This window comes from Talpa europaea (genome assembly GCF_964194135.1).
Source record: "Talpa europaea genome assembly, chromosome: 4".
Classification (NCBI taxonomy): domain Eukaryota; kingdom Metazoa; phylum Chordata; class Mammalia; order Eulipotyphla; family Talpidae; genus Talpa; species Talpa europaea.
The window spans coordinates 17,833,244-17,847,584 of record NC_140070.1 but is presented as its reverse complement, the minus strand read 5'-3'; the positions used below and the strand labels follow the sequence as shown (position 1 = coordinate 17,847,584).

Sequence of the window (14,341 nt, the reverse complement as noted above, 5' to 3'; positions counted from 1 at the left end):
CGCCGGTTCGATCCCCCGGCTGCTCCCCGGCCACCGGAGGAGGGTCCCACATGGTGCGCAGACCTCTCCTGCCGCCCGCTGCTCCCCTCAGCAGTGTACTTCGGTCCTTCTGCCTGCTCTGCTCCCCGCTCTGGCTCTGGTGAATTCTCTCACCCTCCCGCGCTTCTGACTGTACCCAGTGCATGTATAAACAAAAACAAACAAAGAAATAAATAAATAAGTAAAAGCATGCCTCTAAAAAAAAAAAAAATAAACTTTGATCTACTGAACTGAAATACTGATCTCAGTATTTGATGGTTGGTTTAAAACTGATGTACACCAATTTATTCTTTGTTTTTTAGCAGTAGTATCTTAAGGAACATAAAAGAAATTATTTTGTCAGAATAGCCAACATTAGGTTTCCCTATATTAATATCTCTGCTTTTATGGTACAAAGAGGATGGGGAAGGCAAGAGATGCCCCAACATCTAGATTGGTCGCTTTGACCAGTCAGGGAACTTGTTCTGAGGAAGTGGAAACAGGCCTTTAGTGCCTTGGGTTTGTCCGTGCCTCTTCACTCTTCTCTCCATTAACTGTGACAGTAAAAGTTTGGTGTATTTGATTAGGTGAACGAGAACTTACTTGGGCCTTTTATTTTTCATTTATATTTTTTTGGAGGAAAGAAAAGGCAGATTTAATTACTACCCTGCAAGGGAGCAGGGGATGAGACCGAGATGTCATCTGCACCTAAATAAGGGCTTGAGGCTCTCTTTTATACTTTCTTGGGGTGCCACTTTGTGCCAGTTATATGCTAAGATGTCTTGTCTTGGGCATTCACCTTTGATATAGACTGTGCCTGACTCTGCTTCTGCATTCCTGGGGCTCTGCAGGTCCTGGTCAAGGTGATCAGCCTTATGTCCCAGGTCCCATGGCAACCTTATCAATTCCCCTATCTCGTCAAGCCCTCCAAACTGGCTTGCTGGGCAAGGCCTGGGGGCTTAGTCTTTGATCACAGTAATAATATCCTGGTATTTCTCCCTCTCTCAAGAGGACAATGGCAAATCTTTGTATGTGGGATAAAGGTCTGGCTTCTATAGCTACTTTGAGCTGAATTTTGGGGTGTAGGTCCTACTTAAATTTTAGGTCCTACCTAAATTATTGTCAGCTTGGAAATTTGGGGAACCAGGCACATAAGGGAATGAGATGGTCACCCTTGGACTATTAGGCCAGGGTCAATTTTAGCTGTTACATGTTGCTCCAAGAGACCACGGCTGGTGCCAGCTGTCTAAAATGAGCTGCTCAACAGTCCAGTTCTGTGATTTCTGTAGCCGCATGTGCCTCTGGGTCTCAGCACTCTGTAACTGATACTGCATGACTGGAGAATGTGGTTTGATGGTCTATAAATGAGATGAAACTAAACAAAAATATTAAAAATGCAGGGTCTTAAAAAGAACCTACTGGAGGAATTTTGTTTAAGAGGTTGTACTTCCTTTTGGACTTTCATCTTGAGGGAACATTGTAGTCCAACAGAGGAAAGGGACAGGAAGGCAAGACCAAAAATGAGTGTGTAAACATGTGGGCTTGTAGTGAACAGGGCGGCAGTGCTGTAAAGTGTCTGCCTTAGGTTGGCCGTCAATATCAGTGAGGAGGATGATCAACTGGTAGGTTGGTCCAGAGAATTGGATCCAGGTAGAGTAAGCACCCCCAAAACCACCAAGAAGGTGACCTCTTTGTCTGCCACTTTAGGGTCACCTGAGGCTCATCCATAGAGATAGTAAATAGGGGAGTCCATCTCACCCCACTGCAGAAGAGGAGTTCTTCTTCTCCCATAATGGGCTCTTTACAGTCAATGACCATAGTCAAGCCAGGTGATGGCCATCTGCCTTCCAATCTGGCCCATGGTTTGGGCTGGCCCCCTCCCTGTCTGGGCAGTCCCTCTTCCAATGTCCTGTGCAGAGGGCATGACCCTGGGGGCAGTCTCTTCAGACACTCATGACTGAGGTGTCCCGGTTGCTGTCAGTGGAAGCAGGCTGGGGGCCCTTCAGGAAGCTGAGGTCCCAAATGTCCCAAATGTATTTGGGCATTTTATGGTGAAAATTCTCTGTGTGTAAAATCTTTTTAATGTGGTTAATGAGAACTTGACACATGATGACAGAGAGATAAAAGTAAAATGAATTCTTAAAGTGTTTTTGGACAAGTAGAACCAGATAGCCAGCAAAAAGCCTGGGCTACTCCACTGTCGTGAAATTTTTCAATGCCTTCATTGGTCAGCCAGCCGTTGAGTCAGAGGGTTGGCCTTTGGGAATTCTGGAAGGGTCCTGTCTTCATGAAATGAGCATGTTGTTCTCTTCTGACAGAGTTCAGCCTAAGGAACCAACAACAGGGGACAATGCAAGCCCACGAATTGTTTCGGTATTTTCGAATGCCAGAGCTGATTGACTTCCGACAGTACGTCCGCACTCTTCCCACCAACACACTCATGGGATTCGGCGCGTTTGCAGCACTCACCACTTTCTGGTACGCCACGAGGCCCAAAGCCTTGAAGCCACCATGCGACCTCTCTATGCAGTCAGTGGAAGTGCCGGTAAGTGGAAGGGCTTTCCCTGCATTTCCCCTGACGAGTTAAACCTCATTGAATGAGATATTGGCCCAGAACACAATAGTGTCAAGTATTTGCTGAACCAAAATGTGCTCAGCAAACAGCAGTTGTCGGATGGTGATAAATGGAAGTGGAGGCCAAAATAGAGAGTAGAGATGCAAATGAAGTGGTGTTGGTTGGCTATCTATCTACTGGACCCCAGGCTTATTCCAGAAACCACATGGGGCTTTTGCCCTGTGCTAGGCTCTGCAGTAGGCCCAGAGGATTCCACAAAGGAATAAGGACAGGCACTGGTTTCTACTCTCACAGGGCTTATATTCCAGAAGAAAGGAGGGTGTCAAGCAAATGTTACAGAAAGAAGATTTCTACTTGTGGTACATCTGATATTAGAAGACATCCCCTAGCTGTTGAAGGGTACTCTGGGAGTTCAAATAGGATAAAGCTAGACTAGGAACTTGGCTGCAGATCTCAGCATAGGACACGAAGAAATAGCGACATTCAAGAGGCACCTGAGGCTAAGCTGTTGCACGCCACTGTTGTCTATCACTTGGGCTTACTAAAGGTCATGCTGTCATGAAAATTAAGCCACAGCGTATATTCCCTAAGTAGGGCTTCATCTTGGGAAATTCAAAGACCCCTTTCAAGAGATGCCTTTTCAGTGCCCCTGCCTCCTTTTCCTTCTGAATCTCTTGTCAGGGTCTCTGAAAAACCTTTTCAAAGTTGAAATATGAAGAAGCCCAATTCTCCTGGTATTTGATGTCATCACCTACTCTAGGCTTTGTAGCTTCTGTTTGCCCCTACAAAGCAAGAATTAATTTTCAGCATTTCAACATATATAAAAGAATGTGGTGAGAGAATCACTTTATTTACTGCTTTTAGATGCAGAGGTTAAAGGCCTTTCCCTTCTCAGACTGATGGTCGCAGGGAGGAGAGTGGGCCCGTCTCTGCATGCTATGTAGAGGGTCGTAGTGCTTGGTTCCACTAACATGAAACTCTTAAAATATAAAAAGATATGTCAGTCAAATTCATGTCAAAATGTGAAAATAGAACTACTGCTAAGGAAAGTTGGCTTTATATTAGAAGGTAATGACAGTATTTTCCCTCAGCTAATCACATGCCAATAATGAGTAGTTTAATTTTTTATACATTTGAGGTGTTGTGCTTTGCTTCTCTTCTGCCAGAGGGCCTGATAGCTCATGTTAGCAGTTTCCATTGCTCTGAACAGGGGACTTGGCAAGCGCAGATTTAAGATATTTATATCTTAGCAGTGACTGTACATTTAAAAAGCCTGATTCTCATTGTATAAGAAATTGTAGAAGTACTTACAGTGAGATTTTGAAGTTCCAATTTAGCATAAAGTCATTGAACCTTATTTAAAAAATCATAAAATTTCTTTGTAGAACAATTTAAAATTACAGATAAGCAAAAGGAAAACTAAAATTTGTAATTTCACTGCCTGGTGAATGAGTTTGCTGATTTTTCTCTTTGCTTGTCAAAATAGATAGAGCTCTGATTTTTGAGAATTTGTCGGTCTGAGGAATAGACACTTAATTTGCTTTGCAATTCTAAAAAAGAACCTAAACTATTGAATTTAAGATTAACTTTGTAGTTATGATGCTTAGTACTTATAGATGCTTTTATATAGCTAGCATCATCATGTGAGCTTGTATAGAAAGAGGAACTTAATTCATTAAGATTTAATCAAGACCCTGTATATCTTGCACTGTTGTAGGGTCTGGTCGCCAGAATAAAATGATGTTGCTTTTTCCCTACTTTGAAAACAAGCAAGCGCTCTTTGTCCATCCCCCACCATATTCCCTCCCATTTTATATACACACTCACCCCCTTCATCCCACAGCTGTACGTGGATGTTAAAATGAGAGTAGTCTGCACTTGGGGTTCGGCTACATCACTACCCACACAGCAACTTCCCAGCTACTCTCTTTAAAACAAAAACAAAAACAAAAACCGAAGCATCAAGGTTCTTTATAAGTTACAGCTTCTAAAATCAGGGAGGTAAAGACCTATGGCTGAAAAGGCCATCAAGGCATAAGCGATGGGGTGGGACAGGGATGCTGAAGTTGGGGATAGAAGCCGAAAGGTCTTTCTTACATTTAAAAAGCCTGGTTTGAGCAAGACCCTATTTAGAGAGCTATGTTCCCTTGTCTGCAGTTCCTGCTCCCAGCCTGAAACAGGTCTTTCTGCTGTTGCCCCATAACTTTGAGAAGTGGATGGGGCGCATGTGAGTGTGTGTGTGTGTGTGTGTGTGTGTGTGTGTGTGTGTGTGTGTGTGTGATGTCTTTCAATGAATGAGTAGCAGGGTGTCTGATTTTAGCTTGCCTTTTCTTTCCTCTGAGGTTAAGATCCCATGTCCCCCTGGAGAAGGTGACCTTCACTGGTGTGACTTGAGACCCTTTGGATTTGGGCGGGGCCCAGACCTTGGTAGGTGCAGTGAAGGGAAAAAGTAAAGCATGCTGGCACCGAGAGGGACCACAGAGGCCAAGAGACATGCCAGAGGCTGGGCTGACTTCTCTGCTTAGACCAGGCAGCTTTGGGCAAGTTCAGCAGACTTTCCTGACGTTCAGCTTCCTGACCTGGAAAACAGAAGAGACAGTACGGCCTCCCTCTGTGTTGTTAAGAGGACTGTGTAGATATATGCATGCGGGGTGTCTGGTTGGCCATAGTGAATGTTCCATAAAAGTTCATTTTCTTCTCCCTGGAAGGTCTTCTCTTTTAACCTTCACATTTTATACACAAGAAAACTGAGTCCAAAGAGGTGAAGTTATATCATACGATTAATGGAAGATCTAGAACTCTGCTATGCTATCTTCATTACAGTTGTTGAAAGTAGTAATATAAGCCAGGTTCTTTGGCAGGGGTGATAAACACAGACATGAATAACAAGGAAAGATTGTATCTTCTCGAAAAACTGGGAGAGTTGGTGGCTATGGCCTCTAAACCCAGGAGCAAGCTTTTTTGAAATGGACATGTGGGCAAATGGATTTGGAGGTAGTGATAGAATAGGAGAAGGAAAAAGGAAAGGTAAGACGAGGAAGGTGCTAGCGCAGAGCTGTGGGAGTTGTCCAAGAAGAGCAGGTCACAGCACCGACTTGTCCTGCTGGGTCAGTAGGGAGAATGGCAGGACCACCTGTAAGAGTGCGCATTTGAACAGGTGCGGTAGCCGGTGAACACTAAGGGGAGGGGAGAAATATTAGGAGTCTGGTTGTTTCTGCCAGCATTTATAAACACAGCAATAAACATACATATGAATATAACCCTGGGAAACATCAGAACAGTCCATGTGAGACTAAGGAAGAATCTCTTGCTTGGATACTCGGACCTCATTGCTGTCTGTAATCCTTGTGTGAATTTTGGCTGTTTTTAGGCGTTATCTTTCATTTACTTATCATGTGTACTTGTGGGTCCTCGGCCACTGTTCCCCACTGCCTGGCCACTCTTGTTTCTGATTGCAGAATAATTGTGTGTATGGTCAAATAAAGATGTGGACAAAGGTTGGCAACCCTGCCCCTAGCAACTTTGCTGCCATGTCACTTGCTTTCCTGAAAAGTGTGACGGCATTTGAGGGCATTTTCAGTAAGCAGTCCTAGCAGTTGGGGAGGTCGGGGTGGGAGGAGCAGACGGACTTGGAGAGGATGTTTTTGTTTAGAAATGTTATTCTAGCAGTGTGTGAAAAGGAGCATCTTCATTCCTTTAGGTAGCTTCAGCACCTTTCCTAAAACTTAAAGGGCTTCCTGGTAACAAGCCTTGAAAACCCTTGTGAACTTAATTTTTGTTGCTAAACTCACATCACATTAAACTTACTTGAGTTCTCTCTGTGGTTACACATGTCTGCTGACTTGAAGTGACTAGTGACTTGAATGAGGTGGTAGCAGTGTCAGCGCAGGTGACAGGAGCAGTGACCCCTGAGTAAGATGCTTTGCCAGGTGAGGGCTGGCTCTCCCTGGGACCGAAAGCAGAGTTTCTGACCTTTGTGCCATGACCAAGTCACAGAAGTATTAAGTGACTGCCTTGAGAAATTCCAAGAATGAAAAGTGATTGCTTTAGGGGAAAAAAAAAAAAAAACATTTTAGAGGGCCTCCCTGGTGGCCTAGGGGTTAAGTCTCAGTGCTATCACCAGTACAGCCTGAGTTCGATCCCCGGCCAGGGAGCTAACCCATATATGGCCCAGCAGACCTCTCTTGTCTCACCCACTGCTCCCCTCAGCAGTGTATTTCAGTAAATCATCCTGTTCTGCTCCCCACTCTTTCTCTGGTGAATCCTCTCCCCCCTCCCCCCCACACCTCTAGTCCACACCCCAGTTATATACAACAATAAATAAATAAAATCTATTTTTTTAAAAAAGAAAAAACATTTTATTTTCAATTTCACTTTAATCAGGACGTAAACACCCATGTTTGCCCTATAGGAAAGCAGTAAAGCAGGTCTGAATACACAGTTTGATTTTGTAGAAATGATGCCACTTTTCACAGGCTTCATTAGGCAGGGAACATGTGTACATATAGATGACAGAAATATGTGCTGGACTATTTATTTAAGTTTAAAAATAGCCTCCCTCAAACAGGGTCAACCTGTACCGAATGAAAAATGACCCCCAGAGGCCTTTCTCCTCTCGTGACATAAAGCCCCACTCCACACTCATGCCCGAAAGGGTAGGGTGCAGAGACTGGGTCCCTTCAGACTAGTCCAAAGTGAAGCAGATGCCTGACATTTCCTAAGTGTAGAGATGCTGTAGCAGTCGGGTTTGCTGGATCTGTGTGTTTGTGGGCATTTGGGTGTGGTGACTCAACTTTCCTCTCTTTCACTGAGGTGGGAGGATGCTGTTTCCCCGTCTGTGGTTGGCTGCTGGTTTCCAGTGGTGAGATTAAAATGTGTTGGCCTCCTCCCAACCCTTCAGCAAATCCTCCCCTTGGGGGTAGTGGGCAGTTCAGGAAGTTGAACTCTGGAGAATGAACAAGGGGAGAGGAAAGTGCTGAAGAACCAAAAAACCCAGCTGGCACCTGCTCTGGCCCTGTCGCCCTAAAGATGAGGAAGACCAGTGTGGGGGCAAGTCTGAACCTGCTGATGGGCCCCAAAGCAAATCTCTAAACATACCCAGATGTCCCTCTGAACTGGGGTTGAAGCTCAGCCCCACTGGTTAGATGTGGGATCGAGAAGTGCAAATCTCCCCCTCCACCTGTGTTCTCACCCGCCAGCAGGTGCTCACAAATACTCACCTCAGCTGACAAAACCAGCGCTCATTTTTACTCTGACGGTTCTGCCCTTCCTTTGCTCACTCGGGTGTAGAGGATTTTGGGAAGTTAACTAGTGACAGCTAGTTAAACTGTGAGCAGGAGCAGTGAACCCACATTCACAGTCACCCTGTGACATTTATAGTTCAACTTAATGGGAGGGTCTGTTCATTATCATTCAGCAACTGTAATTGGGAAGGTCACCTATTGGCTGACCTTCAAAGGTCCTCGTTTGACATCTCCAAGGTCTAGTGTAGCTGAGAGGAGAATGGATGACCTTAGGGGGCTCTCATGAGGTCACTGGATGGGGAAGTAGTTCTGTGCCTGTTTATTAAAAAAAGCAAATGAGGTGATCTGGGCAGGATAAGATGCATGTAATATGTAAATGCTCAGAGGAGTATATTTTACACGGAAGGTACTAGAATAAACAAAAAGTCACGTCATGTTTAACCCCCAGGACTGTGGTTCCATGTGCTGTTTTCGTCCCTACAGATGGATTTAACATCAAAATCCAGCAACAGTCTTTTTAGAAGTTACTTGCTTCTCCTCCCTTTCACTCTTGTCTCCCTCCCTCTTCCTGCCACCCCTCCACTCCCCCATTCCTCTCCTTGGAGGCAATAAGCGATAGTAACACAGTGGGTGTTTGACTGTTATGGTCAGAGATACCCATTTTATACATTGGGCCGAATGATCCACCATTGATAAAGCTTTGACCTCTGTATCCCCTAGAGAAATCCTCAAAGACGTCATTTGCTTTTGCATATAAGTTAATACAGGGGTGGCACAAACTGTTTCTCACCTTCACATGTTCCTTTTTGGCAAATACGGCCAAGAGGTCTAGTCTTGGGAATCACTGATGAGGCACATGTTGACCCTTGTCCTGCCCTCACTGCTCCCAAAGGGAGCTCGAACTTTTATTTCCTAATTCAGCCCTCATAGGGAGAATGACTTCAAGAGAAACCTTAAATATATTCTTGCAGAATATATTTGTGACCACTGATTTGACTGTAATGTGTTTGACTCACAATCCTTTATTTTTTTTAGACCAAGAAAACTAACCACATTAAAGAAGTCTCTAACCAAAGAGATAAAAATGCCCATCGCCCTTCCTGACTCATAACCTTAATGACTGATTTCTTGCACAGTGATGGGGAGGTGCCAGCTTCGCACTACCTGTTTCTTGAGCACAGCAGAAGCTCCCACCTCCGCCCCCAATCGTAGGTTATGTCAGCAGGCCAAATTTATGTACTTTTTCATTGAAATTGGTGTTGCTAGAATTAGCCACATCTACTTGACTAACCCACTTACTAAATCCTCTCCTTGTGAAATGGCTCGATTTTGTATCACCTATAGGCATCTTGAGCTCCAGTGGTTACATGAAATCCTTAGCAGGCTTCAGCACGAAATCCTTACCAGGCTTCAGAGGGATAACTGAGGTTGCTAACACCCAGTATTGACAGAATAATGATATCATGTATGCGCATCAGAAATGATGGTTCTTTAGGGGAACTTGTGATCATTTCATGAAGCAGCAGATTTCCAAGAACAAATTTTGTTGCTTAGTGCCCTGCCCCCATAACTTCATTCCTTAAATTTATGGAGTGAGTGTGACTTCCAAATAAGTGCAATGTGACCTCTTACCCAGTTTTACCTATGCCTTAAATTAGTGTGCCTTTTTGGCATAGAACTCATTCACTATTTCATCTTCAAATTTTTGCTAATTATTCTAATTGCTAATTATAATAATAACAAACATCTTGTCCTCGGGTCACTTTGTCAAGATGATGGCTTTCTTTGGGATATAATTAACATCTTTCACTTGGTTGTTTTACCTCCATGCTTCTCAAAGTCCTGAAGATTATATAGCACCAAAAATTAATCTGACCCAAGAATTACCTTGCCAAAACTTGTTATAACATTATACTCTAGAGTGGTGATTCTCACAACAGAAATTGAGAAAGATGAACGTCGTTTCTTGGAGGGACATGGTCACCACATAGCCAGTGAGAGGCTTAATGTCTTTCTCGAGTCTCCTCTTTCTTCTCTTTTTGATAAAACGGAAGCTCTGTCTGGTCAGCCCTCTGACTCAGCCCCTTCTTTTCTTCTATACCCCATGAGTTGCCTAATTCCATTCATTAGCACTGCAGTGCTTCTGTCATCGCCAGTCTCCTCATTCCCACTTGCCGAGGCCCTAATCCAGGCCCACACACAGGATGTCCTCACTTAATGTCATCACTAGGTTCTTGGAAACTGCAGTTTTAAGTGAAATGACATCAAACAAAACCAGTGTTACCACAGGCTAATTGATAAATACAAGAGTTAAGTCCCCATGGTCACAAAATCACCAGCCTTCTAAATGAAGACCCACATACATTAAATATTAGCAATCATTGGTGTTCAGCCATTCATTCATTTTCCAACGCACATATGCAGTTCAGGGTTCTCAGCAGCTCAGGGTATAAGGGGGAACCAACCCTGGACAGGATATGGGGTGTCCATACACCCCCTCTGGGAGGTGATTTTTTAATTTATCAACATTATAATAAATGATATTGGCTAAAATGATGTTATTCTAGGACTTACTGTAGTTGATTTCTCTGGAGCACCATCCCCACTCCATCCTATTCTGTGTGGGGCTCACACTCATAGACTTCTTTCTAAAGACTTATCCCAGTCTTTGCCACTTCCCTGTGCACCAGCATCCCTGAAGGGCTTGCAGAAACCGAGATGGCTGGCTGCTCCCACCCCGACCGCCCCTGCCCACAGAGTTTCCAACTCAGCATGTCTGGCATGGGACTGGCTAATTTGCTTTCCTTACTTGGGCCAGCTACTCTCCAGACAGTCCTTTTTCAGCCCTTAGTTCTAGGTGAACCCTGCTTCTGAGATTCCAGGCCTACTTCCTGTCTGTCTACTGTGACTTCCTTTGGGTTTTTCTGCTTAGTGAGTGCTCCCTGAGTCCCTTGGGTCATGGAAAGATAACATTCAGGCCCCTTCAGAACAAGCTCCACGGGGGATTCACTGGATTTACACCTGCCCCATTGACAGCAGTGGAAACTGGGGAGGGGGTATCACCTTTGCAGGGGTAGCCTGAGTATTACCAAGAGTGAATGAGTACAAAGAGAGATGGAGAGGCACCATTATCCCTACCTGACTGTTGCAAGGACGCCCTAGGCTGCCTGCACCTGTGATGTGCTGACAGACAAGTGGGTCCGGCCACTGCAGGCAGCAACTGTGGCAGAGCTTCCTCTTCACCAGACACACCTCTTACTTTCGCAGCTTTTTCACTCCTTCTATCTCCTTGCCTTTCTCTTCTTCCCTGAGCCATGATGAACCTGGGTCTTTTTGGTGACTTCTTGGCTTGAAATCTGATGCTTACTATAAAGCCACAAAACTGCTTTTGCGTTTTCATTTTGAATATTTGTTAGAGTAAAATTATAGGCCGAGAAGGACTGGTGTTAGAGTTAGAACATGTTACAGAGCGCCTGAGTTAGAGTCTACACATCCTTACTTTACAGGAAATTTGTTTCTCCAAAAATTACTTTGGAACTACACCCCGGGCTTCCCCCATGTTACTGAAAAGAGAGAAGACTCAGCACTTCAAGTAATAACAATGCATGAGTCTAAAGTGACAAGGTTTCCCATCATTAAATGTACACAAAAAAACTGCCTTATAAAGTTGTAGGCTGTTTTAGCTGGTAGTTATGTTTGGAATCATGACTTCAGGTATTAGAAAGCTTCTGCCAGGACAGAGAAGACTGTGTGGTGACTAGAATAGATGACTGAGTGACGCATACTCCAGGAAACAGCAGTTTTAGATCAAGAGTTAAACACATATCCCCAGCATATTGTAGCTATTGAAAGCATGTATAAAGATATGTAAGCATGGGGGGGAAAGTCTAGAAACTCACCAAAGTGTTCATGAGGCTTGTCAGTCCCCCCGCGACTCCCTGACAATACTTCTGCACTATTGAACATTTTAAACTAAGCAATGATAATGTAGGGGGAGGAAGGAAAGAGCCTGTGGCAGGTGGAGTGAGGAATCCTAATTAAGCATTGAAACACAAGAAAAAGACTCCATCGAAACTTACCTGGCAGTCCCATCTTACCAAAGGAATCCGCTGGAACACATTCCCCCGGCAGCTTTGCTGCCCACGCTGTCCTCCACTCTCTCAGACCCAGCCCTTCGCCCCTTCTCCACAGAAGCTTTCCTGTTTTCTCCCTCAAAACTTCAAGCCACAAATGCTGTCTCCCACCTGTGGACAGGCCTTTCTTGTGGCACCAAAAGCCCTTGTATCATTGTTTAATTTCCCCCAAGAAAGGGGAACACTTTCCTTTGCAAATGTGAAGAACCCCCTGGACCCCTTGCAGTATCTCTGCAGCCCTGGAAGCTCACAGGTTGAGACAAGAACCTCTAAGGAGACGTCTGTGGCCCCGGGAAGCTGGGCACTGAGTCATCTTCCTGACAGGAAAGCACCTTCACATAGCAGCTGTGCTCCCTGAGCCCCAGGTGAAGGCTGCCGGGTGCCTTGTGATTCCACATCCCTCTAAGTGCTGCAAACTGCACTTGTGAGGGTGTGTCTATGACATCCACACATTTTGTAGCCAATAATTGTAAGGATTAGATGCTGTATGGGAAGCTGACGTAACAGCTCGATTCCACTGCAGTTGGCAAAGAGATAAAGCAGTGGAGATAATTTCAAAAAGAATAGAGAGAATAGCATGGAAGTCAAACCAAATGGCATGCTGTTTGCACAGGAGTGGACACAAGACGCTCCCCCTGTGCTGCTCTGCCACCATGTGAGAGCCGCCATGTGTATGTGGTCGGGACAGGGCCCTGTCCCTCCTGCTCAATCTGGCCTGTCTGGCAGGACCTGTGCTTATAGGTCTGTGAACCTCATTTCTTTTCTCCTCAAGTGTTCCCTTTCCCCAGGGATCCTCCAGCTGCCTTTGGTCGTAGCCTTGTTTCTCTGAAGCTGCCCTTGTTCCCAAGTGAGTGATGCATAATTGCACACCAGCCACCCCTGTACAGCAATTCCTTCAACAAACACTCACAGAGCAGCTGCTCCCCAGGGCCCCCACAGGCCTTGTGTTTTATTACTTTCGTCTAATGTGTCCGTCTCTCTTTTTTCCACAGGGTAGTGGAGGTGCGCGGAGGTCAGCAATTCTCACCAGTGACGAGACCTTTGAGTATTACTACGATGATGTCCGAACATTGTATGAAGGTTTCCAGAGGGGTATACTGGTGTCAAGTAAGCATTTCACTGAATTAGTGTGATTAATACTTAATGACTTTTACTCAGAAAGAGCAGTCTTTAGGAAGGCCTATTTGCGCCAATCTTTTACCTACTTAGTATTGTTCAAGTCTCCTGTCTCTTCCCGTAACTTCTCTCAAGTGAGTCCAAAGCCCACTGGCCTCTCTTCATGGTTATGTGGCTGAGGGCTTCTGGGGTCAAACATATCTCCAGTATGTCCTGTGTTTTATGGAGTCGCATTTACATGAGCCGTTTTGGAGCCTGTCATTTCCTGCATTTGAGGGACCTTTTAATTGAGCCCAACGTTTTTCAAACTCACTTGACCATGACACTCACATTTTGAGAAATCAGCACTGACACTCCCAGGAGACGGTGTGCCATCAGAGACACTTTGGCAATGTGCGCTTTTGGGGTTATCTTTAATTACTAACAGTGGCTTGTGAGACCCGCCTTCTTTTCCGCCTCTCCCGTCCAGGCCTCCACCCAGCTCCCCTCAGGTCCCACTGCTTTTCTTCTTCTTCTTTTTTTTTTTTTTTTTGACCATATCTGGATGATTGTCTTTTTATTTATTTATTTATTTATTTATTTATTTATTTATTTATTTATTTATTTATACAAGCACTGGGTACAGTCAGAAGCGCGGGAGGGTGAGAGAATTCACCAGAGCCAGAGCGGGGAGCAGAGCAGGCAGAAGGACCGAAGTACACTGCTGAGGGGAGCAGCGGGCGGCAGGAGAGGTCTGCGAGACATGTGGGACCCTCGCCCGGTGGCTGGGGATCGAACCGGCACTGCAGAGGCTGCGGGCAGCTTCGCAACCCAGCACTCAACCGCTGCGCCACCGGGGAGGCCCCCCACTGCTCTTCTTGCCAAGCCACAGCTCCCTCAGCACTCATAACCCCACATCTTCATGCACTTTTTTCCTGATCATAAATCCTCTTTTCTTTTTTTTTAAATTTTATTTTATTTATACAAGAACCGGGGTACAGGCCAGATGTGTGGGAGGGTGAGAGGATTCACCAGAGACAAAGCAGGGAACAGAACAGCAGACCGATGAAATACACTGCTGAGGGGAGCAGTGGGCGCCACAGGAGAGGTCTGCCACGCCACGTGGGTTGCTCCATGGCCGGCGGGGATCGAACTGGCATTGCAGAGGGTGCGGACAGCTTCACAGCGCTGTGCTCAACTGCCTGCGCCACCAGGGAGGCTCAAATCCTCTTCTTTTCTCCCCTTCCCATCCAGGTGCTTGGTATGGTATGACTGAT

The 14,341-nt window shown here is 45.3% G+C and overlaps 1 protein-coding gene across 4 annotated transcripts in view; it reads left to right on the top strand.

Moving 5' to 3' along the window:
* Positions 1-2,368: 2,368 nt before the first annotated feature.
* Positions 2,369-14,341, top strand: part of ACSL1 (acyl-CoA synthetase long chain family member 1) — a gene marked incomplete at both ends in the record, with an annotated part of 38,114 nt that continues 26,141 nt past the window's right edge. For 3 of the 4 annotated variants that reach the window (XM_084231974.1, XM_084231973.1, XM_084231972.1), the window contains 2 exons: positions 2,369-2,563; positions 12,962-13,076. In XM_084231974.1, the coding sequence (XP_084088100.1) occupies positions 2,369-2,563; positions 12,962-13,076 (310 nt within the window). Of the gene's footprint in view, positions 2,564-12,844; positions 13,077-14,341 lie in introns of those variants that run through there. The other variant, XM_084231975.1, reaches the window with a different exon arrangement.